Source organism: Phyllobates terribilis, unplaced genomic scaffold (assembly GCF_046119375.1).
Source record: "Phyllobates terribilis strain yellow unplaced genomic scaffold, ASM4611937v1 Scaffold_1__5_contigs__length_1240528914, whole genome shotgun sequence".
NCBI classification, from domain to species: domain Eukaryota; kingdom Metazoa; phylum Chordata; class Amphibia; order Anura; family Dendrobatidae; genus Phyllobates; species Phyllobates terribilis.
Genome location: NW_027362761.1, coordinates 593,622,695 through 593,648,511, shown reverse-complemented (window position 1 = coordinate 593,648,511; position 25,817 = coordinate 593,622,695). Strand labels below are relative to the sequence as shown.

Sequence of the window (25,817 nt, the reverse complement as noted above, 5' to 3'; positions counted from 1 at the left end):
ACCTTGCCAGTAACTGCGTTGGTGAGGGCATGGGTACTGTTATGGGACACGTGCTTGTGTGAGGCAGGGTCGGCACACCAGGAGAAATAGTGGTGGCTGGGGACCGAGTACCGAGGGACAGCCGTCGCCATGAGGTCGTGGAAAGCTTCCGCCTCCACAAGCCTAAACATCCAAATTTATATGTAAATTTAAACAGCTCTTCGGGGTGTCCAAATGTAGGATTACTTGTCTCCGGGCACTCGGCATGGTGGGAGCAAGGAGGATCAGGGTGAAGAATACGTGGTCCAGACTCACGGCTACTGAGACCAGACCATGTGGAAGACAGGCTGGTGCTGGCAGACTGACTGGAAGCATTATGTGCTATCCAACTAGCAACCTTTTCACACTGGTCTGCCTTTAAGAGTGATGTTCCATGCCCCCCTAAAAAGTGGGACAGGAAGCTAGGTCAACATGATGTGTGTTTGTTCTGCTCCCGCAGCAGGCACAGTTTCACCTTGCCCACGGCCTCGGCCTCTGCGCTCACCATCAGCATCAAGTCCACTTCCCCGTCCATTACCACGCGCCTTGCCCATTTCAAAGTACGTATGATATTTCCCCGCTGAGAAAACTATGCAGTAAAATTTGCCCACCTCAGAACATCTTGGTACAATGCAATAGCAATATAGCAATGCTACATGCTACCGGCCAAGTCTGGATTTAAGTTTTTGAGTGCTCAATTGCTGCAGTTAAAATAGCGTAGAATATTTTGATGCTGAGAAAACTTTGCAGTGTTTGGATCGCAGCAAATTTATCACACCTCTGATGGACTTTTCACTACTTGCACTATATAGCGATAGTATTCAAATCAACCAAGTCTGGCTGTATGCTTTCAACGCAGAAATGGACCAGTATAAATGGTGTATTATATTTCTTTTCACAACAATTAGCAGGATTAAGAGCAAAAAGAATATTATCCCTGAGAAGGACTATTGATATGAGTTCCAGCAGCAGAAAGGACGTGCAATGAACTTTAACCTGTCCTACACTATCCCTCCACAATCTCTCCCGAACTGCTCCTAACAGCAGTATTGATATTCCCTAGAATGAGCCCTTACAAGGGCTTTTGTTGCAGATAAAAGAAATAAAAGTTGTGTGAACTCCCTGCCTAAACGCAGGTAAAATTCTCTCCCTACTGTGCTTGTGTACAGGGTAGACTGTGCCGAGACCTGATGACACTATGTGGCCAGCGAATCACAGTAATACAACTTAAGAACATGGCTGCGGCATTACAGTGACTGGCAGGCAATCCCCACATGTTCATTGGCTGCCTAAAAAACACCAAACATGCAGGGTGGGGACTCGAGCTCCCACTCGAACATTAAAAAAATACTTGCTGAATAACGAGTATCCCGAGCACAGTGATGCTCGGGCAAGTAATGAGTAGTAACGAGCACGCTCGCTCATCACTAGTTCTGATGTCATCACATTACATGATTATCTATGGGAATATCAGGTGATATGACCGGAGAGGTGAGAGGTTGTGATGTCATCACATGACATCATTATCTATGGGAATAACAGGTGATATGACCGGAGAGGTGATGGACTCTGGAAATGTCTGTAGTGATATTATTAATGTCTCCACACTCAGGATTACACAGTAGTGAAGAAGACCTCTAGTGATCGCTGTCAGGACCCTGTGTCTGAAGGACGGGGAGGAACCCTGAGCCCAATCCCGGGGCCTCCACCTCACCCCCGGATACATGAGGACCTCAATGACCAGAAGATCCTAGAACTCACCAACAAGATGATTGAGCTGCTGACTGGAGAGGTGACACTGCTGGGAATGCTGGGACATTATACAGGACAGCACTGGAGGATTCTGGGTGATGACGGTATCATTGTGTGTGTCAGGTTCCTATAAGGTGTCAGGACATCACCGTCTATTTCTCCATGGAGGAGTGGGAGTATCTAGAAGGACACAAGGATCGGTACAAGGAGGTGATGATAGAGGAGCACCGGCCCTGCACATCACCAGGTAATAGACAGGACTAAATCCACACGGCCTATAATTCTCTGTATGTAATAATGATGTCAGTCCTGTCTGTGTCTCCTGCAGGTCTCTCCAGTAAGAGGACAACCCCAGAGAGATGTCCCGCTCCTCCTCCTGCACAGGACCATCAGGTAGATGGAGATCTCCCCTATGATGTGTAGACGGCTGTGACCTCCTTGTGTTCAGTCTTGTCTTCTCCTCCGGTATTAGATGTTTTATACTTGTGTAATGAGAGCGGTGGAGACGGCAGGATCACAGCTGACCACAGACATGGCCGGATCTTCTCACCATTATTCCCGGGGACTTCTCCAATCATCGGGGACTTTTACAATATTTGTTTTGCAGCTTTTGGATCCGGATAAAGATCTGAACGATATTAATGCTCCAGAGAGAAATGTGAGGGGCGATCAGCGGTGTAAAGAGGAGACCCCTACAGATAACCGCCCAGGTGAGGAGCTTTAGATGAATATTCACTGTTCAGCCACAATCTGAATAGATAATAATGTGATCCTGTTATATGTGATGTCACAGGTCGTGCATTTATAATATGGCTGATAATATACAGCTGGAGGTGAATTATACTTATGTGAGCGGCCGATTTCTTCATCATCTGATGTCAGTTCTGATGAAGGAAAGTATTTGCCTAATTTGTGACTCAGGAACCATTAGCTCCTATTAATCTCATGTCAGTGTTTGGTGACAGAATACCGAACATGGAGACGTCCCCCCAAATAACCGCGACTGACAGCCGGGCTCCGGCCATAGTGATAGGGAGTGGAGATAACTCTGATCTTAGTCTTTACCCCTAAGATGCTGCGTTTAGTAACAACCATTAATGTGAACAGGGATAAGAAATGAAAACCTTTTTATTTTAACAATACTTGGATTTATTTTGAAAAAGTAAAAAACAAAAACCCCAAAATAATGTAACCCGAAAATAAAGTTACTGCATTATTTTACCAGCAATTCACCTCTTCTAAATTTTTTTTTATAAAAGTTACTCATTTACAGCTGCCCTGAAAGGGTTAAATTAAAACCAGTGACTGATCCAGAATAAGAAGAATCCGACAATGCGGCCTCTTGGAACTAAGGATTTTCTCCATGGAATGTGGAATTTTTGTAGAAAAGTTGTAAATCCGATAACAGACTAATGATATCTGTATATATTTGGTGTCGCTGTAATCGTAAGGACCCGATGTTACTTCCGCCGCACAGAGAGGGGCACAAATATGAGAAAGTCAATGGCGGAATTGCTGTTTCCACTCCCATAAAGAGTTAATATGTAAGATATACGTACCCCTAAATATCATAACTGAGAATACAAATCATGCAAGGCCTCGTAAGGCTGCGCGGACTGAAAATTATAAAAAAGTTATTACCCCTGAACCAGGCCCGGCGTGAGCACCCAAGCAAGTCCTAGGACCCTGAGCAGGCAAGGGGGGCCCACTCGCCGTTGGGCACCCCGGCACGCTATGGGGCCAGTGAGAGGAGTAGTCCGATGCCAGCGCCCGAGAGAGGCCCCCGCTTGCTCAGGGCCCCGGCCGGCACAATACTTACCTCTCTCCGTGCCTCCACAGCTCCGGTGTCTTCCGCGTCTCTTGACTGTGACGACTCAGGTCAGAGGGCGCTATGACTTCTTTGCAGCGCACCCTCTGCTCAGTGCAGCAGAGAGTGGGAAGACGGCTACGTTGAGTAGTCCGGAGCAGAGCAGCGGCAGCAGGCGAGGTGAGTATTTGATTTTTTTATTTTTATTTTTTTATGTATGGAGGCATGGGCCATTATATGGGGCCCATAATACAGTATGGAGGACTATGTGGGGCCCATTATACTGTACGGAGGACTATGTGGGGTCATTATTCTGTATGGAGCAACATATGGGGTCCATAATACTGTATGGAGGGCTCTACTGTCCGGTCTGCACTGTGCGCTGCGAGGATTCGCCGGTTTCTGAGCTATTGAAGAACTTACAATAGATATCACTCATGTAATGTAAGAAGTGAAATGTTCGGCATTGTACTATATACAGTACAGACCAAAAGTTTGGACAAACCTCATTTAAAGATTTTTCTGTATTTTCATGACTATTAAAATTGTACATTCACACTGAAGGTATCAAAACTATGAATTAACAGATGTGGAATTATATACTTAACAAAAAAGTGTGAAACAACTGAAAATATGTCTTATATTCTAGGTTCATCAAAGTAGCCACCTGTTGCTTTGATGACTGCTTTGCACACTCTTGGAATTCTCTTGATGAGCTTCAAGAGGTAGTCACCGGAAATGGTTTTCACTTCACTGGTGTGCCCTGTCAGTTTTAATAAGTGGGATTTCTTGCCTTATAAATGGGGTTGGGACCATCAGTTGTGTTGTGCAGAAGTCTGGTGGATACACAGCTGATAGTCCTACTGAATAGACTGTTAGCTGCTTTTTTCTTGCCATAATACAAATTCTAAGTAAAGAAAAACGAGTGGCCATCATTACTTTAAGAAATGAAGGTCAGTCAGTGCGAAAAATTGGGCAAACTTTGAAAGTGTCCCCAAGTGCAGTTGCAAAAACCATCAAGCGCTACAAAGAAACTGGCTCACATGAGGACCGCCCCAGGATAGGAAGACCAAGAGTCAACTCTGCTTCTGAGGATAAGTTTATCCGAGTCACCAGCCTCAGAAATCTCACGTTAACAGCAGCTCAGATTAGAGACCAGGTCAATGCCACACAGAGTTCTAGCAGCAGACACATCTCTTCAACAACTGTTAAGAGGAGACTTTGTGCAACAGGCCTTCATGGTAAAATAGCTCCTAGGAAACCACTGCTAAGGACAGGCAACAAGCAGAAGAGACTTGTTTGGGCTAAAGAATACAAGGAATGGACATTAGACCAGTGGAAATCTGTGCTTTAGTCTGATGAGTCCAAATTTGAGATCTTTGGTTCCAACCACCGTGTCTTTGTGTGACGCAGAAAACGTGAACGGATGGACTCTACATGCCTGGTTCCCACCGTGAAGCATGGAGGAGGAGGTGTGATGGTGTGGGGGTGCTTTGCTGGTGACACTGTTGGGGATTTATTCAAAATTGAAGGCATACTGAACCAGCACGGCTACCACAGCATCTTGCAGCGGCATGCTATTCCATTCGGTTTGCGTTTAGTTGGACCATCATTTATTTTTCAATAGTACAATGAACCCAAACACACCTCCAGGCTGGGTAAGGGCTATTTGACCAAGAAGGAGAGTGATGGGGTGCTACGCCAGATGACCTGGCCTCCACAGTCACCAGACCTGAACCCAATCGAGATGGTTTGGGGTGAGCTGGACCGCAGAGTGAAGGCAAAAGGGCCAACAAGTGCTAAGCATCTCTGGGAACTTCTTCAAGATTGTTGGAAGACCATTTCCGGTGACTACCTCTTGAAGCTCATCAAGAGAATGCCAAGAGTGAGCAAAGCCGTCATCAAAGCAAGAGGTGGCTACTTTGAAGAACCTAGAATATAAGACATATTTTCAGTTGTTTCACACTTTTTTGTTAAGTATATAATTCCACATGTGTTAATTCATAGTTTTGATGCCTTCAGTGTGAATGTACAATTTTCATAGTCATGAAAATACAGAAAAATCTTTAAATGAGAAGGTGTGTCCAAACTTTGGGTCTGTACTGTATATGTGTGTGTGTATATATACAGTGCTGGCCAAAAGTATTGGCACCCCTGCAATTCTGTCAGATAATACTCAGTTTCTTCTGAAAATGATTGCAATCACAAATTCTTTGGTATTATTATCTTTATTTAATTTGTCTTCAATGAATAAAACACAAAAAGAATTGTCCTAAAGCCAAATTGGATATAATTCCACACCAAACCTAAAAAAGGGGGTGGACAAAAGTATTGGCACCCTTTGAAAAATCATGTGATGCTTCTCTAATTCGTGTAATTAACAGCACCTGTAGCTTACCTGTGGCACCTAACAGGTGTTGGCAATAACTAAATCACACTTGCAGCCAGTTAACATGGACTCAACATTGACTCAACCTCTGTCCTGTGTCCTTGTGTGTACCACATTGAGCATGGAGAAAAGAAAGAAGACCAAAGAACTGTCTGAGGACTTGAGAAACCAAATTGTGAGGAAGCATGAGCAATCTCAAGGCTACAAGTCCATCTCCAAAGACCTGAATGTTCCTGTTTCTTCCGTGCGCAGTGTCATCAAGAAGTTTAAAGCCCATGGCACTGTGGCTAACCTCCCTAGATGTGGACGGAAAAGAAAAATTGACAAGAGATTTCAGCGCAAGATTGTGCGGATGGTGGATAAAGAACCTCGACTAACATCCAAACAAGTTCAAGCTGCCCTGCAGTCCGAGGGTACAACAGTGTCAACCCGCACTATCCGTCGACGTCTAAATGAAAAGGGACTGTATGGTAGGATACCCAGGAAGACCCCACTTCTTACCCCGAGACCTAAAAAAACCAGGCTGGAGTTTGCCAAAGCTTACCTGAGAAAGCCTAAAACGTTTTGGAAGAATGTTCTCTGGTCAGATGAGACAAAAGTAGAGCTTTTTGGGAAAAAGCATCAACATACAGTGTACAGGAAAAAAAAAGAGGCATTCAAAGAAAAGAACACGGTCCCTACAGTCAAACATGGTGGAGGTTCCCTGATGTTTTGGGGTTGCTTTGCTGCCTCTGGCACTGAACTGCTTGACCGTGTGCATGGCATTATGAAGTCTGAAGACTACCAACAAATTTTGCAGCATAATGTAGGGCCCAGTGTGAGAAAGCTGGGTCTCCCTCAGAGGTCATGGGTCTTCCAGCAGGACAATGACCTAAAACACACTTCCAAAAGCACTATAAAATGGTTTTAGAGAAAGCACTGGAGACTTCTAAGGTGGCCAGCAATGAGTCCAGACCTAAATCCCATAGAACACCTGTGGAGAGATCTCAAAATGGCAGTTTGGAGAAGGCACCCTTCAAATATCTGGGACCTGGAGCAGTATGCCAAAGATGAATGGTCTACAATTCCAGCAGAGCATTGTAAGAAACTCATTGATGGTTACCGGAAGCGGTTGTTCGCAGTTATTTTGGCTAAAGGTTGTGCAACCAAGTATTAGGCTGAGGGTGCCAATACTTTTGTCCAGCCCTTTTTTGGAGTTTTGTGTGAAATGATCAATGATTTGATTTTTGCTTCATTCTCTTTTGTGTTTTTTCCTTGCAAGCAAATTAAATGAAGAGAATAAGACCAAAGAATTTGTGATTGCAATCATTTTCAGGAAGAAACTGAGTATTATCTGACAGAATTGCAGGGGTGCCAATACTTTTGGCCAGCACTGTATGTATATATATATATATATATATATATATATATATATATATATATATATATATATATATATATATATATATATATATATATATATATATATATATACAGTGCCTACAAGTAGTATTCAACCCCCTGCAGATTTAGCTGGTTGACACATGCGGAATTAACTTGGCATTGTGACATTTGTACTGTAGATCAGCCTGGAAGTGGGAAATGCACTGCAGCAAATTTTGTTTTTGTTTTTTTGTTTTTGTTTTTTTTAAAACATAAAAAGTTAATTCAGAGTGTCATTTATTATTCAACCCCTCAAACCACAAGAATTCTGTTTGGTCCCCCTAAAGTATTAAGAAGTAGTTCAGGCACCAAGAATAATGAGCTTCACATGTGTGGATTAAAGATCTCTTTTGCCAGCCTTTTCTGACTATTTAAGACCCTCCCCAAACTTGTGAACAGCACTCAGACATGGTCAACATGGGAAAGACAAAGGAGCATTCCAAGGCCATCAGAGACAAGATCGTGGAGGGTCACAAGGCTGGCAACGGGTACAAAACCCTTTCCAAGGAATTGGGCCTACCTGTCTCCACTGTTGGGAGCATCATCCGTAAGTGGAAGGCTTATGGAACTACTGTTAGCCTTCCACGGCCTGGACAGCCTTTGAAAGTGTCCTCCCGTGCCGAGGCCAGGCTTGTCCGAAGAGTCAAGGCTAACCCAAGGACAACAAGGAAGGAGCTCCGGGAAGATCTCATGGCAGTGGGGACATTGGTTTCAGTCAATACTATAAGTAACGTACTCCACCGCAATGGTCTCCGTTCCAGACGAGCCCGTAAGGTACCTTTACTTTCAAAGCGTCATGTCAAGGCTCGTCTACAGTTTGCTCATGATCACTTGGAGGACTCTGAGACAGACTGGTTCAAGGTTCTATGGTCTGATGAGATCTTTGGTGCCAACCACACACGTGACGTTTGGAGACTGGATGGCACTGCATACGACCCCAAGAATACCATCCCTACAGTCAAGCATGGTGGTGGCAGCATCATGCTGTGGGGCTGTTTCTCTGCCAAGGGGCCTGGCCATCTGGTCCGCATCCATGGGAAGATGGATAGCATGGCCTACCTGGAGATTTTGGCCAAGAACCTCCGCTCCTCCATCAAGGATCTTAAGATGGGTCGTAATTTCCTCTTCCAACAAGACAATGACCCAAAGCACACAGCCAAGAAAACCAAGGCCTGGTTCAATAGGGAAAAAGTCAAGGTGTTGGAGTGGCCTAGTCAGTCTCCTGACCTTAACCCAATTGAAAACTTGTGGAAGGAGCTCAAGAATAAAGTCCACATGAGACACCCAAAGAACCTAGATAACTTGGAGAAGATCTGCATGGAGGAGTGGGCCAAGATAACTCCACAGACCTGTGCCGGCCTGATCAGGTCTTATAAAAGACGATTATTAGCTGTAATTGCAAACAAGGGTTATTCCACAAAATATTAAACATAGGGGTTGTATAATAATTGACCCACACTTTTATGTTTAAAATTTAATAAAATTCAACTGAGCAACATAACTTTTTGGTTTGTAAGATTTATGCTTCTGTTCATAAAACCTACTCTCGTTTGCAGTTTGAAGGCTCTAACTTATTTGCATCTTATCAAACCAGCTAAATCTGCAGGGGGTTGAATACTACTTGTAGGCACTGTATATAATATATATATATATATATATATATATATACATACATACTAATAAGCCGCCCTTCTCCTCAGTGTGATATAGTAATATGGCTGCTCTTCTCCTCAGTGTATAAATAGTTATATGCCCGCCCTTCTTCTCAGTAACAGTTATTAGCTCCATCCATGGAGTCTCAGTTTCTTCATCTTTTTGGGCAGCACCAACCAGAGCCCCAGACACTAATCAAAGAGGTGACAGTTTTCCTTCACCATAAATCTTCCGTGTAAGAAGAACCACAAGTTCTCAGTAGGGTTTAGATCCAGTTGGGAAGGAGCTGTGTCATTATTCTTTCATCTTTTAGACCTTTACTGGCTGCCAAGCAGTTGAGACCTCAATGCTGTGATTGAGCTTTGTTCTGAAGAAAAATTATGGTTTGCTTGAAAGACGCAGACTTTTTCCTGTATCACTGCTTGATGAAAGTGTCTTCTAAAACCTGGCAGTAGGTTTGGAAGTTGATTTTGAGTCCATAGTCAACGCGAAAACGATCTCATGGTTTTATGATCGCACCCAATGTCTGAACAATTTCAGGACTGCTGCCTCCATCTGTAAGACTTGTAACAATTTTTGACTTTTCAAAAGTCAGATAAATCTTTTTGGCCTATTTTACCAATAATTATGCACACCTTAATAAAGGCTGTTGTATCCTTAGGCCACACCCTCCTAAATTACACAAATACATGTGTATTTTTTTACATATGTATGTAAATATACCGTATTTTTCGGACTATAAGACGCACCAGACTAAAAGACGCACCCCAAATTTTGGGGAGGTAAAGAGGAAAAAATATATATTTTATAAGATGGGGGTCTCTCTTGTCCTAATTTAAGGTATCTTACCTGGTAGGCGACGATGGAGTGGAGTCACAGGAGGCATGGTCCCTTCCTCAGGAAGCCAGTGACGGTAAAAGTGGGGCAATGCTGCGGGCCCTGGGTAGGAGGAGGGGCTGTCCTGGTGGTGTGATGCTGCGGGCTCTGTGTCGGTGGTGGTCAGTCAGAGCGGATTGCACTGCTTTCCTGGCAGTGGACTTCAGGAAGATGGGCGCCGAAGGCAGCGCATGCGCAGATTGAGATCTCAGCTGGACCAAGATACCAATCTGTGCATGTGCCTGCTTCGGCGTCTCACGGTTTCAGGAAAATGGCCGCCAGGAAAGCAATGAACTCCGCTCTGCTCACCGCCGACACCGGGCCAGCAGCATCGCCACACTTCTACCTTTGCTGGCTTCCTGAGGAAGGGACCCTGCCTCCTGTGATGCCACTCCACCACCGCCACAACCCCCGCGATAAGCTACATTTGGACTTTAAGACACCCCCCCCCCATTTTCCTCCCAAATTTGTCTTATAGTCCGAAAAATATGGTATATTTGTTTTGTTTAATTAATTTAACTATTTGTATTACTTATATTTTATAATTAATAATGGATTTTCAGAAAATAAAACTATTAAAAGGAGCATAAAAATGATGTAGACAGGTCCGACATTGAGCACCCAGCATCCATGGTAACCCATCGGCACGCCACAATTTTGTTGTGCGCACAAAGATCGGAACCAAGTAACCATTGCTGCAGCATCTAAATAGTTAAACAGCAGTGATTGGAGCTAGGAATTTTGGAAAATCGCAATGGAAAAACCTGTTATAATATTGTGACCTAGTGGTCTCTGCTCTGATATTGTGATCCATTTTGCAACCAGTATTTTAGTTATTAAATGAATACTTCTCAATTGTAATGTCATAAAATGTCAGTACATTCGTTATATTAGGTAATATTGCTATCAAATAATATAATAATTTTTATTCTTTGCAGATGACTGTATCGGGAGCTCAGAGGGACATCCAAAATCTTCACATGTTAATGCAGGTGATTGTAGGATCATTCAATATGGATATGAGAAAAATGCCAATGTTGAAGATATTTCCTCCGCTCCTCATATCCAAAATGTATCATCTGATCCTGTTACACAGATCCTATCTCCTGATTCATCACAGACTGTAAAGGAAAATACAAGTTACAGATTGGGTGTCGAACGTCAAAAAGTTCCCATAGGGGAAAAGACATTTTTATGTACAGAATGTGGCAAATGTTTTTCCACAAAATCACGTTTGGTTGGACATCAGAGAATTCACACAACAGAGAAGCCATTTTCATGCTCAGAATGTGGGAAATGTTTTGATTGGAAATCACATCTGGTTATACATTATAGAATTCACACAGGGGAGAAACCATTTTCTTGCTCAGAATGTGGGAAATGTTTTATTAAGAAGCATAGTCTTATTCGACATCATAAAAGTCACACAGGGGAGAAGCCATTTTCATGTTCAGAATGTGGGAAATGTTTTAATCAGAAACATATTCTTATTGAACATCAAAGAATTCACACAGGGGAGAAGCCATTTTCATGTTCAGAATGTGAGGAAAGTTTTACTATGAAACGAGATCTTGTTAAACATCAGAGAATTCATATGGGGGAGAAGCCGTACTCCTGTTCACAATGTGGAAAAAGGTATAACTGTAAACATATTCTTATTAGACATCAAAAAATTCACACAAGGGAGAAGCCGTTTTCGTGTCAGGTATGTGGAAAATGCTTTACTGTGCACTCATATCTTGTTAGACATCAGAAAATTCACACAAGAGAGAAGCCGTTTTCATGTTCAAAATGTGGAAAATGTTTTAATCAGAAACATCTTCTTATTGAACATCAGAGAATTCACACAAGGGAGAAGCCATTTTCATGTCAGGTATGTGGAAAATGTTTTACTGTGCAATCATATCTTGTTAAACATCAGAGAAGTCACACAGGGGAGAAGCCATACCCATGCCCAAAATGTGGAAAATGCTTTACCCAGAAATCAGATCTTGTTATTCATGAAGGAGTTCACACAGGGGAGAAGCCATTTTCATGTTCACAATGTGGAAAATGTTTTCATCATAAACGTATTCTTATTAGACATCAAAAAATTCACACAAGGGAGAAGCCATTTTCATGTTCACAATGTGGAAAATGTTTTCACCAGAAATATCATCTCCTAAAACATCAAAGAATTCACACAGGGGAGAAGCCTTATTCATGTTCAGAATGTGGGAAATCTTTTACCATGAAGCATCATCTCCTAAAACATCAGAGAATTCACAGAGGGGTGAAGCCGTTTTTATGCCCAAAATGTGGAAAATCCTTTACCCAGAAATCAAGTCTTGTTATTCATGAAGGAGTTCACACTTGGGAGAAGCCATTTTCATGTTCACAATGTGGAAAATGTTTTCACCAGAAACATAGTCTTATCACACACCAAAGAATTCACACAGGGGAGAAGCTGTTTTCATGTTCAGAATGTGGAAAATGTTTTACTGTGCAATCATATCTTGTTAGACATCAGAGAATTCACACTGGGGAGAAGCCGTTTTCATGTTCACAATGTGGAAAAAGTTTTCACCAGAAACAACATCTCATAAAACATCAGAGAATTCACACAGGAGAGAAGCCGTTTTCATGTTCAGAATGTGGAAAATGCTTTACCCAGAAATCACATCTTGTTATTCATGAAGGGGTTCACACAGGAGAGAAGCCGTTTTCATGTTCACAGTGTGGAAAATGTTTTCACCAGAAATATCATCTCCTAAAGCATCAAAGAATTCACACAGGAGAGAAGCCGTTTTCATGTTCAGAATGTGGAAAATGTTTTACCATGAAACATCATCTCCTAAAACATCAGAGAATTCACACAGGGGAGAAGCCATTTTCATGCCCAAAATGTGGAAAATGCTTCACCCAGAAATCCGATCTTCTTATTCATGAAGGAGTTCACGTTGAGGAGAAGCCATTTTCATGTTCACAATGTGGAAAATATTTTACCCGTAAATCAGGTCTTGTTAGACATGAAAGATCTCACACAGAGGGAAGCCAGCTTCATGTTTAGAACGTGGGAAATGTTTCACTATTAGATCAGATCTTGTTAAACATCAGAGAATTTACAGGGGAAAAAACACTTTCAGGTTCAGAATGTGGAGAACATTATATAGCTTTAACCCCTTCCTGACGTTGCCAATTTCCATGTTTGCATTTCTGTTTTTTACTCCCCTAGCCATAACTATTTTTATTTTTCTGTAAATTTAATCGTAGGAGGGCTTGTTTTTTCCCGGGGAGAGATGTACTTTTGAATGACACCCTTCATTATACCATATAGTGTATTGGAAAATGGGAAAAAATTGCAAGTGCTTTTGAAATTGCAAAAAAAAAGTGCAAATCCACAATAGTTTTCTGGGGTATTTTATTTACCATGTTCACTATATGGTAAAACTGACCTGGTAATGTTATTCCCCAGCAGGTCAGTGTGAGTACTAAGATACCAAATATGTATAGTTCTTTTTTTATTTTTATGGTAAAAAAAAAAAAAAATTAGCTTTTGTCACCATTTTTCGATACCCGTTGTGTTTTCATTTTCCGGAATATAGGACTTTCTGAGGGTTTATTTTTTTGGTCCCCTGAGCTGACTTTTTTTACTGATACCATTTTGGGGTAGATATGATGTTTTTATCGCCTATTATTGCATTTTATGTAGCAGAGCAGCTGTTAACCGGAACCTGTGGTTTGTTCGGACCATGTCCCTGTACGGTCACACACAGCAGGGGCACATTTATAAGATTATCTCAGCACAGGAACATTTTTTTAACACATTCCTTTGTGGAACTTATTTTTATTCCAAGATCTATTGATTTAAATCAACTTTGTGAGACAATCCCTTTAAGACTTATCATTCATAATATTTGTGTAATGGAATAAAAAAATAATTTCTCACTTAATGATTATGCAATGGAAATGGAGGTCGTTTCCATAACAACACCTGTAAATGACGAATGAATGAGCAATTATTTGTGCACAAATTGTTTCATGTAAATTCTTGTTTGCCTTCAACGTTAGGTCACTTATGGTGATCATATTGTAAATCACTGTTCCAATCATCTGCTCGTCTCAATGGGCTTTAAAGGGGTTTACCCACGAACAAAAGTTAATTTTAAAATTTGTCTGTGTCTGACCGTGTACGAAACATACCACATCTCCTGGGTAGGGGAGGAGGCAAACGAGTATACAGACAATACAGCCCGGGATCACAGAGGATTCATTTTGAGAGGTAAAATATTGTTTAACCCCTTTACCCCCCGAGGGTGGTTTGCATGTTAATGACCGGGCCAATTTTTACAATTCTGACCACTGTCACTTTATGAGGTAATTACTCTGGAACGCTTCAACGGATCCCCCTGATTCTGAGATTGTTTTTTCGTGACATATTGTACTTCATGATTGTGGTAAACTTTCTTCGATATCACTTGTGTTTATTTGTGAAAAAAACGGAAATTTTGCAATTTTCAAAATATGAATTTTTATGCCCTTAAATCAGAGAGATATGTCACACAAAATAGTTAATAAATAACATTTCCCACATGTCTACTTTACATCAGCACAATTTTGGAACCAAAATTTTTTTTTATTAGGGAGCGATAAGGGTTAAAAGTTGACCAGCGATTTCTCATTTTTCCAACAAAAATTACAAAACCATTTTTTAAGGGACCACATCACATTTGAAGTCACTTTGAGAGGTCTTTATGACAGAAAATACCCAAAAGTGACACCATTCTAAAAACTGCACCCCTCAAGGAGCTCAAAACCACATTCAAGAACTTTATTAACCCTTCAGGTGCTTCTCAGGAATTTTTGGAATGTGGAAGAAAAAAATGAACATTTAACTTTTTTCACAAAAATGTTACTTTAGACCCAATTTTTTTTATTTTCGCAGGGGTAACAAGAAAAAATGGACCCCAAAATTTGTTGTGCAATTTCCCCTGGGCACGTAGATACCCCATATGTGGGGAAAACCCACTGTTTGGGTGCACGGCAGGGCTCAGAAGGGAAGGAGCGCCATTTGACTTTTTGTTTGTAAAATTTGCTTGAATAATTAGCGAACGCCATGTTGCATTTGGAGAGCCCATGTGTGCCTAAACATTGGAGGTCCCCCACAAGTGACCCCATTTTGGAAACTTGACCCCCCAAGGCACCTATCTAGATGCATAGTGAGCACTTGGAACCCCCAGGTGCTTCACAAATGAATCCGTAAAAATGAAAAAGTGGAAAAAAAAACACTTTTTAATTTTTATGAATCAATTTGCGAAGCACCTGGGGGTTCCAAGTGCTCACTATGCATCTAGAGAGGTGCCTTGGGGGGTCTAGTTTCCAAAATGGGGACACTTGTGTGGGAGCTCCAATGTTTAGGCTCACAGGGGCTCTCCAAACGCGACATGGTGTCCGCTAACAAATTGAATTGGAAAATTGGCTCAAATTGTTAGCGGACACCATGTTGCGTATGGAGAGCCCCTGTGTGCCTAAACTTTGGCACCAAAGCACCTATCTAGATGCATAGTGAGCACTTGGAACCCCCAGGTGCTTCACAAATTGATTCGTAAAAATGAAAAAGTGGGAAAAAAAAAACTTTTTTATTTTTACTGATTAATTTGCACCGGGAATCTTGTTAAAGTTGAGGGACACATGGATTCCACTCAGTATCAGCAGATTCTTGACAATAATGTTCAAGAATCAGTGATAAAGTTGAAGTTACGCAGGGGATGGATCTTTCAGCAAGACAATGATCCAAAACACCGCTCCAAATCTACTCAGGCATTCATACAGAGGAACAATTACAATGTTCTGGAATGGCCATCCCAGTCCCCAGACCTGAATATCATTGAACATCTGTGGGATCATTTGAAGAGGGCTGTCCATGCTCAGCGACCATCAAACTTAACTTAACTGGAATTGTTTTGTAAAGAGGAATGGTCAAAAATACCTTCATCCAGGATCCAGGAACTCATTAAAAGCTACAGGAAGCGACTAGAGGCTATTATTTTTGCAAAAGGAGGATCTACTAAATATTAATGTCACTTTTCTGGTGAGGTGCCCATACTTATGCACCTGTCAAATTTTGTTTGAATGCAGATAGCACATTTTCTGTTAGTACAATAAACCTCATTTCAAGGCAGAAACATTACTGTGTCCAACAGTTATTACATATATCAAGCTGAAATAGCTGTTGCAAAAACACCAATTTTTATAAAACATTAAGCTTAAGATTAATAGGGGTGCCCAAACTTTTTGATATAACTGTAAAATCCTCAGAGAAAAAGTCTATTTCTGTGATGCCGGTGGTGTCAAACTTGATTCCTGATTCCGCCACGAAATCAGGAATCAATGGCTCAAAATTTTTGGGGGGCGAGGTCCATATGAGGTCAGTATTGGGGGGTGCTGGAACATCTCTCCTGCGACGACTGCGGGGCGGTCCAGGAGAACCTGAGGAAGAAGAGGAGGAAGAAGAGGAGGACGATGAGGCATCAGAAAAGCAAAGAAATGTGGGATCCTCGCCCTCGCTGTCGGTCTCAGTGTCGGAGGCAACAAAAGAGTATGCCTCCTCCGCTGAATAGCGAGTTTGGGATGAGCCGGCCATTTTTTTTTTCCCGTGTATGTGGTGCGTGTGTGTCAGTTCTTTATTTAGAGTGTGTGTGTGTCAGTGTGCTTGGTGTGAACTTTTTTTTCCTGAAAACAAAGAACTACCGTAGGTGGTTCAAACAGCGAGCACGAGTGCGGATGGTGAACTATGTCACTGTAACGGGTCTGGGAGGCGGAACCTCTGAGCTACTATACAAGGGGGCAGTCCTTGTAAGGGAGCCGGTGGCGACCAGGGAAGATGGGCAGGAGGTCACAGCAGGTGACCGGGACAGTCTCTGAGTGAACGGGCTGGAGGTCACGGCAAGTGACCGGGGCAGTCTCTGAATGAACGGGCAGATGGTCACGGCAAGTGACCGGGGCAGTCTCTGGATGAACGGGCAGATGGTCACGGCAAGTGACCGGGGCAGTCTCTGGATGAACGGGCAGATGGTCACGGCAAGTGACCGGGGCAGTCTCTGGATGAACGGGCAGATGGTCACGGCAAGTGACCGGGGAAGTCTCTAGGTAAAGGGTTGCTACGACCTGTGGCGGCTGATGATAGACGTGAGCTCCCAGGTGAGCAGGCGAGAGTCTCTGGATGAACGGGTGGTCACAGCATGTGACGGCGGAGCCTCCAGGAAGACCAACAGACAGGCGGCAGATGAGCGCTCCCAGGTGAGCGGGCAGAAATCTCTGGACAGGCGGGTGGTCACAGCACGTGACGGCAGAGCCTCCAGGTAGGCTAGCAGACAGGCAGCAGATGAGCGCTCCCAGGTGAGCGAGCAGGAGTCACTGGACAGGCAGGTGGTCACAGCACGTGACGGCGGAGCCTCCAGGTAGACTAGCAGGCAGGTAGCAGGTGTGTGCTCCCAGGTGAGCGGGCAAGCTGGTCCATAGACAGACTGACAGGAGTTGGAAGGCAGACCGTCGGACCTCAGACTAGCAGGCAGGTAGCAGATAATCAGGCAGGAATCTGACAGGTAACTGGCAGGTAACTGGCAACGGGACCTGAGGGCTGAAGCAGAGTAGTGAACAGTGCAACAACATTGCTCGGGCACCTCCATTTTGGAGGAGGTGCCTTATATATGGTGAAGTCCTCCGGCCATTGGCCGGGGACTCCTTAGGACGGCGCGCGCGGCCCCTTTAAGAGGGAGGGAGAGCGCGCGCGCCCTAAGCACAGTGGACGGGAAGGAGCGCGCGCTGCCAGCAGAGCGGGAGGAGGACTCCGGGCACGGAGCAGGGAGGTGAGGGGAACAGCGTCCCTGCCTAGCAGAGGGCAGGGACGCCGGCGCTACAGTACCCCCCCCTTTAGGCCCCCCCTTTTTTAGGCCAGACAGAAATTTAGCTAGGATAAGAGGGGCATGGATGTTCTCCCGGGGCTCCCACGTTCTCTCCTCAGGACCAAACCCCCTCCAATCCACTAGAAAAAAGGTCTTTCCTCTTACCCTTTTGGTGGCAAGAATGTTCTCTACCTCAAACTCGTCCTCAGCAGAAACCAGAGCAGGAGGTGTACCTGTAGACTTGGAAAAAGAGTTAAGTACCACAGGTTTGAGGAGAGATACATGGAAGGAGTTAGGGATCCGTAAGTTGGCCGGGAGTTTTAATTTATAGGCCACCGGGTTGATCTGACTGATGACCTCCAGAGGACCGATGAACCGGGGCCCTAACTTGTAAGAAGGTATCTTGAGTCGGACATATTTAGACGAGAGCCAGACTTTATCTCCAGGACGAAATTGTGGAGGATCCAGGCGTTTTTTGTCAGCGTGTCTTTTCATCCGTTCGGACGACTGGAGGAGTGCGGATCGGGTACTCTCCCAAATGGAGGAAAATTTGCTAACGAGAGATTCCGCAGCCGGGTTGTCCACAGAGGTGGAGACAGGAAAAGGAATCCGAGGATGCTGACCGAAGACTACAAAAAACGGGGATTTGGAAGAGGATTCGCTCTCGTGATTGTTATAGGAGAACTCGGCCCATGGTAGGAGATCCACCCAGTCAGAGTGATGGGCATTAACGAAGTGCCGGAGGTAACTGGTCAGGTTCTGATTGATCCGCTCCACTTGACCATTAGACTGTGGGTGGTAAGCGGAAGAGAAGTCCAGGGTGACGTCTAGCAGTTTACAAGTGGCTCTCCAGAAACGTGAGGTGAACTGTACCCCACGATCCGACACGATGTGGAGGGGCAGGCCATGAAGACGGAAGATGTGGCGGATAAAGTCTTTAGCCAGCTCGGGTGCAGACGGGAGACCAGGCAGGGGAATAAAGTGAGCCATCTTGGAAAAGCGGTCTGCGACCACCCAAATGACCGTACAACCGGCAGAGACGGGGAGATCAGTTATGAAGTCCATAGCAATATGCTGCCAGGGGGCAGCAGGCACAGGAAGCGGAAGAAGGCGACCGGCTGGCAGGTGTCTCGGGACTTTGTTGCGGGCGCAGGACACACAGGCAGAAACAAAGTCTATTACGTCCTTGTGCAGGGTAGGCCACCAGTAGTGCCGGGCAATAAGCTGGAGGGTCTTTTTCTGACCGGCGTGGCCAGCTAGTTTAGACGAGTGACCCCAGTGTAGGATCTTCTCCCGATCAGGTACTGATACGAACGTCTTACCGGGAGGGAGACGATTTAGGCTCACGGGAGCCACCTGCATTACTCTGGCGGGATCGATGATATGTTTAGGTTCTTCCTCGAGATCGGACACCAGAAAGGATCGGGACAAGGCATCTGCTTTGACGTTTTTGTCAGCCGGGCGAAAATGAAGAACAAAATCAAAGCGAGCAAAAAACAAGGACCACCGGGCTTGGCGCGGGTTAAGTCTCTGGGCATGCTGGAGGTAAGCCAAGTTCTTGTGGTCAGTGTAAATTATTACCGGGTGAAGAGCCCCCTCGAGTAGGTAACGCCACTCCTCCAATGCCAGTTTGATGGCCAATAACTCTCGGTCTCCTATGGAATAGTTGCGCTCAGAAGAGGAGAAGAGTTTGGAGAAGAAGCCACAAGTTACCATTCTCCCGGAAGATGATTTTTGAGTAAGTACAGCTCCGGCTCCAGAGGAGGAGGCGTCAACTTCCAGGAAGAACTGCTTGTTGCCGTCCGGGCGATGCAGCACCGGGGCGGAAGAGAAGGCCTGTTTTAGGGAAAGAAAGGCCTCCTCTGCTTCGGGCGGCCACTCTTTGGGATTAGTACCCTTACGGGTGAGCGCGGAAATTGGGGCAGTCCGGGAAGAGAAGTGTGGTATGAAGAGGCGGTAGTAGTTGGCGAAGCCCAGGAATCGCTGAATGGCCTTCAACCCCTCCGGTCGAGGCCATTTCTCGATGGCAGACAGTTTCTCTGGATCCATTCGTAGGCCGGTCTGAGAAATAATGTAGCCCAAAAACGGAAGCGAGGTCTGCTCAAAGAGGCATTTCTCGTATTTAGCGAAGAGGTGATTCTGCCTGAGCCTGAGCAGGACCTGACGAACGTCCCTCCGGTGAGTCTGGAGATCCGGAGAGAAGACCAAGATGTCGTCCAGGTACACCACTACGCAGGAGTAGAGAAGGTCCCGGAAGATGTCATTGACCAACTCTTGAAAGACGGCAGGAGCGTTACAGAGACCAAAGGGCATTACCAGATATTCATAGTGGCCATCCCGGGTGTTGAATGCCGTCTTCCATTCATCCCCCTGACGGATACGAACCAGGTTGTACGCCCCACGGAGGTCCAGTTTGGTGAAGATTCTAGCCCCCCTCAGACGATCAAATAACTCCGGAATGAGCGGAAGGGGGTACTTATTCTTCACCGTGATCTGGTTAAGGCCTCTATAGTCTATACAGGGACGGAGAGAGCCGTCCTTCTTTTTGACGAAAAAGAAGCCTGCTCCCGCCGGGGAGGTAGATTTCCGGATGAATCCCCTGGCCAGATTCTCCTCAATATATTCGGACATCGACCGGGTCTCAGCAGCGGATAAAGGATATATACGCCCACGGGGAGGAGTAGTACCAGGTAACAGGTCGATAGGGCAGTCGTATGGTCTGTGAGGAGGTAGTGTCTCTGCTTCCTTTTTTTAAAGACATCAGCATAAGACCAATAAGGAATCGGAAGTCCAGGTAGATTAGCTGGGGTAGGAGAAGGACGGACGGGATGGACGGGAACCAGACAGGTATTATGGCAGTCCTGTCCCCAGCGAAGGACTTCTCCGGTCTGCCAGTCAAGCACGGGTGCATGTCTCTGGAGCCAAGGTAGGCCTAGCAAGAGGGCGTGAGAGAGTCCAGGCAGAACATGAAAGGAGATACTCTCAGAATGCAGCATTCCCACCTGCAGAGTAATGGATTCAGTGATGAGTTGGATGGGGCGTGGTAAGAGGCCCCCATCCACGGCAGCAACAGACAAGGGTACAGCCAGAGGTTTGGTGGGGATGCGGTATTTCTCTACCAGGGACTGTGAAATAAGATTCCCGGCTGCTCCAGAGTCAAGTTGGGCTAGTTCGAAATAACGATTCTCCCCGCAGACGATTGAGACTGACAGCAGCAGAGATGGAGAGGATTTATTCTTGTCTAGGTTGACCTCTCTGAGCGAACCTAGACACAGGCGTTTCCCGACCTCTCCGGGCAGGCACGGATCCGGTGCTCCTTACTGCCACAGTAGAAGCAGCTCCCTTCGGCACGGCGTAAGTCCTGACGGGTTTTGACCATCTTGGTCTGGTCAACCTGCATAGACTCAGGAGAGTGTACCTAGGTAGAGACGGAGGGAGTGACGAGTTTCTGAAAAGTAGGAGCTAGACATGGTAACCTCCTCTCACGGGTGACCTCTTTGGCACGCTCCTGGAACCGTAGGTCAATCTGGGTGGCAAGAGTTATTAGGTCATCGAGAGTGGTAGGAATGTCCCGACGAAGGAGATCGTAGAAGAAATTTTAGAACCACTCTCCATAATCTTTGAAAATTCTTGGAGAACAGGAGAAGTCCCAGAAGACTGGAGAAGAGCAAATGTTGTTCCTATCTTCAAAAAGGGGAAGAAGGTGGACCCAGGGAACTATAGGCCGGTGAGTCTGACTTCTATACCAGGAAAGATCTTTGAACAAATTATTAAACATCATGTATGTAAGTACCTGGATAAGAATGAAGTGATTAACCAGAGTCAGCATGGGTTTGTAACTAACAAGTCATGTCAGACTAACTTAATTTCCTTCTATGACAGAATCACTGACTGGGTGGATCAGGGAAATGCTGTAGATATAGTATATCTTGACTTCAGCAAAGCATTTGACAAAGTATCTCACAACATCCTTATTGAAAAAATGACCAAGTATGCAATGGACCAGGCAACTGTTAGGTGGATTCATAACTGGCTTAGTGATCGGACTCAAAGGGTGGTTGTAAATGGCTTCACATCCAGCTGGATGAATGTCTCAAGTGGGATACCACAGGGCTCTGTCCTGGGACCTGTATTGTTCAACATCTTCATCAATGATTTAGATGAAGGAATTGAGGGTAAACTGATTAAATTTGCTGATGACACAAAGCTAGGAGGGATAGCTAATACTAGAGAAGAGAGAGAGAGGATTCAAAAAGACCTAAATAAACTGGAGCAGTGGGCAGCAACCAACAGAATGGTTTTTAACAGGGAAAAATGTAAAGTACTACATCTGGGCAATAAAAATGAAAAAAGCATATACAGAATGGGAGGAATAGAGCTAAGCAACAGTACATGTGAAAAAGACTTAGGTATACTAATAGATCATAGACTGAACATGAGTCAACAGTGTGATGCAGCAGCAAAAAAGGCAAATACAATTCTGGGATGTATTAACAGAAGCATACAGTCTAGATCACGTGAAGTCATTATCGGTCTTTACTCCTCTTTGGTCAGACCTCATCTGGAATACTGTGTACAGTTTTGGGCACCACATTTTAAAAAAGACATAGACAAACTGGAACAAGTTCAGAGAAGAGCGACCAGAATGGTGACTGGTCTGCAAACCATGTCCTATGAGGAACGGTTGCAGGATTTGGGAATGTTTAGCTTGCAAAAAAGAAGACTGAGAGGAGACTTAATAGCTGTCTACAAATATGTCAAGGGCTGTCACATTGTAGAAGGATCATCTTTATTCTCATTTGCACAGGGAAAGACTAGAAGCAATGGGATGAAACTAAATGGGAGGAGACACAGATTAGATATTAGAAAAAACTTTTTGACAGTTAGGGTGATTAATGAGTGGAACAGGCTGCCACGAGAGGTGGTGAGTTCCCCTTCAATGGACGTCTTCAAACAGAGGCTGGACAGACATCTGTCTGAGATGATCTAGTGAATCCTGCTTTGAGCAGGGGGTTGGACCAGATGACCCAGGAGTTCCCTTCCAACTCTTCCATTCTATGATTCTATGATCTTTAATACGGCCGGACAGACCCTCCCAGAAGACGGATACCAGAGCGTCGTTATCCCAGGCCAGCTCCGAGGCAAGGGTACGGAACTGTATGGCATATTGGCCCACGGTGAGACTTCCCTGACGGAGGCGTAGCAGTGATGATGCGGATGAGGTCTTCCGTCCGGGTTCGTCGAAGACTTTCCGGAAAGCCGTGAGAAAAGCAGGCAAGTTGGACACCAGGGGGTCTCCTCTCTCCCATAGAGGATTTAGCCAGGCCAGGGCCTCCCCGGTGAGATGGGACATGAATGCAATTTTGGCCCGGTCGGAGTTAAACTGGTGGGACAATAGTTCAGAGTGCAGGGTGCACTGATTTATGAAGCCCCGAGCCTGGGCGGAGTCGCCTCCGAAGCGAGGAGGTGCAGAAAGCCGGGGTCCGGGGTAGGATACCATGGTATTAGTGGGCAGCGGAGCTGCCGGATTGCGAGACATGGCACTGGCGGAGGTTGCTGGTGGAGCAGTCAGAGTGTCCAGGCGAGTATTGACATTCCGCAGGTGACCCAGGATGGACTCCTGTTGGGACCTTTGACGGGACAGTTCATGACACAGGTCCGAGAGCGAGGGAGCTTGGGTGCCACCGGGTTCCATGGCCCGAGCAAACTGTAACGGGTCTGGGAGGCGGAACCTCTGAGCTACTATACAAGGGGCAGTCCTTGTAAGGGAGCGGGTGGCGACCAGGGAAGATGGGCAGGAGGTCACAGCAGGTGACCGGGACAGTCTCTGAGTGAACGGGCTGGAGGTCACGGCAAGTGACCGGGGCAGTCTCTGAATGAACGGGCAGATGGTCACGGCAAGTGACCGGGGCAGTCTCTGGATGAACGGGCAGATGGTCACGGCAAGTGACCGGGGCAGTCTCTGGATGAACGGGCAGATGGTCACGGCAAGTGACCGGGGCAGTCTCTGGATGAACGGGCAGATGGTCACGGCAAGTGACCGGGGCAGTCTCTAGGTAAAGGGTTGGTACGACCTGTGGCGGCTGATGATAGACGTGAGCTCCCAGGTGAGCAGGCGAGAGTCTCTGGATGAACGGGTGGTCACAGCATGTGACGGCGGAGCCTCCAGGAAGACCAACAGACAGGCGGCAGATGAGCGCTCCCAGGTGAGCGGGCAGAAGTCTCTGGACAGGCGGGTGGTCACAGCACGTGACGGCAGAGCCTCCAGGTAGGCTAGCAGACAGGCAGCAGATGAGCGCTCCCAGGTGAGCGAGCAGGAGTCACTGGACAGGCAGGTGGTCACAGCACGTGACGGCGGAGCCTCCAGGTAGACTAGCAGGCAGGTAGCAGGTGTGTGCTCCCAGGTGAGCGGGCAAGCTGGTCCATAGACAGACTGACAGGAGTTGGAAGGCAGACCGTCGGACCTCAGACTAGCAGGCAGGTAGCAGATAGGCAGGAATCTGGCAGGTAACTGGCAGGTAACTGGCAACGGGACCTGAGGGCTGAAGCAGAGTAGTGAACAGTGCAACAACATTGCTCGGGCACCTCCATTTTGGAGGAGGTGCCTTATATATGGTGAAGTCCTCCGGCCATTGGCCGGGGACTCCTTAGGACGGCGCGCGCGGCCCCTTTAAGAGGGAGGGAGAGCGCACGCGCCCTAAGCACAGTGGACGGGAAGGAGCGCGCGCTGCCAGCAGAGCGGGAGGAGGACGCCGGGCACGGAGCAGGGAGGTGAGGGGAACAGCGTCCCTGCCTAGCAGAGGGCAGGGACGCCGGCGCTACAGTCACCAATCAACTCTCGGCAGCTGCTGGGTGTGGTGCAAAGGTGTGGGGGGGAGAATTGACAGGGACAAGAAAAAGACGAGAAAGAAAGAAAAAAAAAGTCGTGAAAACCGAACACAGAAAAGAAAAGTCGTGAAAACAGCGAACACAGAAAAGAAAATAGAAAAGTCGTGAAAACAGCAAACACAGAAAAGAAAAAAAGAAAAGTCGTGAAAACAGTGAACACAGAAAAGAAAAAAAGAAAAGTCGTGAAAACAGTGAACACAGAAAAGAAAAAGAGAAAAGTCGTGAAAACAGCGAACACAGAAAAGAAAAAAAGAAAAGTTGTGAAAACAGCGAACACAGAAAAGAAAAAAAGAAAAGTCGTGAAAAGCAGCGAGCACGGACGTTGATCAGTGACGTAGACACTGCCCAGCGCTCGGCCGCTGCAGGATGCATGAAAAAAAAAATGGTAAAAGGAGGGGTGGGGGGAGAGGAGGAGGGGGGGAGGGGTGGATGAGAGGAGAACAGAGATGCACTTACCAAAGTCTTCTCTGTTCTTCTTTCAGCAGGATCAGCAGCAGGTTCTGGAAGAGGCTCAGGAGCAGGATCCGCAGGATAAGGAGCTGGAGACCGACGACCCAGGAGACAGGAGCAGGAGATCCAGGACCCTGGACAGCAGCCGGACGCCGAAGCTGAAGATCCAGCAGCCTTAAGAGCTCAGCAGGATGCCGGAGCAAGAGATCCAGGACCCTGGAGAGCGTCAGCAGCGACTGGAGCAGGTAGGAGAAAGGTCTTGTAGTGTCACAGAAGATTGTGGAACTACAAGGCCCAGCACAGGGTGATCAGACGTGACCGATCTGTAGAAATCCTCACCAAGTGTGAGGATCTTCAGGGCGGTCACAGGGGGGTGACAGGGTGGTGACAGTCAGGTCACAGGCCGGTCACCACCCGGTCACCTCCCGGTCAGGTACTCTGATTGGTGTTATTGATGATGACATCGATCGCACCAATCAGAGATGACTGGCGCCTGGGCACGCACCACAGGGGGTTACAGGGAGGTGACAGGCAGGTCACAAGCCGGTCACCGCCCTGTGACCGCCGTGTCACCTGTGTTCATGTACTCTGATTGGAGCGATCGATGTCATCATCGATTGCTCCAATCAGAGCTGGCTGGGGGCTGGCAGGGGGCTTGTATGACTTCACAGGGGGTCAT

General features: G+C 46.0%; 1 protein-coding gene across 1 annotated transcript; it reads left to right on the top strand.

The window, feature by feature from the left end:
- Window positions 1-1,677: 1,677 nt before the first annotated feature.
- Window positions 1,678-15,066, top strand: LOC141272009 (uncharacterized). The gene is made up of 5 exons (XM_073682290.1): window positions 1,678-1,810; window positions 1,894-2,017; window positions 2,099-2,163; window positions 2,378-2,480; window positions 10,856-15,066. The coding sequence occupies exons 1-5, from the start codon at window positions 1,787-1,789 to the stop codon at window positions 12,964-12,966; spliced, it is 2,427 nt and encodes an 808-aa protein (XP_073538391.1). The 5' UTR covers window positions 1,678-1,786; the 3' UTR covers window positions 12,967-15,066.
- Window positions 15,067-25,817: the final 10,751 nt, after the last annotated feature.